The 1,025-nt window shown below is 56.0% G+C and overlaps 1 protein-coding gene across 1 annotated transcript; it reads right to left on the reverse strand.

Moving 5' to 3' along the window:
- Positions 1 to 8: 8 nt before the first annotated feature.
- On the reverse strand, positions 9 to 772 carry LOC122544812 (neuronal PAS domain-containing protein 4-like; the record flags this gene model as incomplete). Its single annotated transcript, XM_043684134.1, has 2 exons — positions 482 to 772; positions 9 to 160 (listed from the first exon to the last, which is right to left on the reverse strand). Coding segments are annotated over exons 1-2 (327 nt in total), but the record flags the coding sequence as incomplete, so codon positions are not given.
- Between the last annotated feature and the right edge of the window lie 253 nt (positions 773 to 1,025).

Genomic DNA, 1,025 nt, shown 5'->3' on the forward strand with positions numbered 1-1,025 from the left:
TTACTCACCAGTGAGTGTCCCAGGTGCTCAGACACATTCTCCGAGACGTAGATGAGTTTGCCTTCGCTGCTCAGGGCGATGAGAAAACCAGGGAGAGACTGCACAAAGTCGGCCAACTCTGGGGAGGAGATCAGGGGGACTGTTCCTTCCAGAGCTCCTTCTACAAGCGGACACAGAGAGAGAGAGAGAGAGAGTCAGGAAGGGGTGGAAAATCCAACAGCCAGCTGCCCGCACCTCCCTGCCCGACCCAGCTCCTGAGCCGCCGGCCGGGGCTGGCCGGATTGAATTCTATTTTAAGAAATGACAATGTTTACTTGATTAAAAAGTAGAGCGAGTGAGGCGAACTGGCAACTTGCAGAGAGCTAGTAGGCGAGACGGGCGGAGTGGTCGCATGCTGGGACCCCCCCCCTCCGGGGCCGTGGTTAGGGTCAGTAAAACACCCCCCCCCCCCCTTACCCCCTCAGCAGGAGTGTGTGCTCACCTGCACCAAAGAAGACGGATTTCCTGGTGTACATACAGGCCAGGGACATGATGTGCAAGTAAGAGAGACGAGACTTGTCACTCTCTGAAATAGGCAGCAGCTCCTTTAGGTGCCGGATCTCCGCGTTGATCTGGTCCCTTCTCGCTTTGGATGCCCCCTTGGTGGATCTGTACATCTTCAGTGAGTGTCTCGGTCCCCTCTCCGTCTCTCCCTGGGTCTCTCTCTCTCTCTCTCTGGCTCTCTGTCTCTGGTGGAAGCAGACAGTCTCGGGAAGTGTTCCTGCTGGGTTGCAGTTGCTCGGTCTGGTGCTGAGACTTGAGCTGGTGCTGCCTTTTAAAGGCTGCTGGCTGCTGAGGGGCTGGGACTAACACAGCACCAACTCGCTCTCAGATTGGGAGACAGGCAACGCACATTGACTCTGACCAAACTGAAGCGTCATTTCGACAGGGAGATGACGCCAGGTCTGCGAGATTCCCAATTAGGAGAAATTCCCTGGCCCTAGATGGATAGGGGAGGGATAGAGAGAGAGAGAGAGAGAGAGAGG

The sequence above is a fragment of the Chiloscyllium plagiosum genome, unplaced genomic scaffold, assembly GCF_004010195.1.
Source record: "Chiloscyllium plagiosum isolate BGI_BamShark_2017 unplaced genomic scaffold, ASM401019v2 scaf_82556, whole genome shotgun sequence".
Lineage (NCBI taxonomy): Eukaryota > Metazoa > Chordata > Chondrichthyes > Orectolobiformes > Hemiscylliidae > Chiloscyllium > Chiloscyllium plagiosum.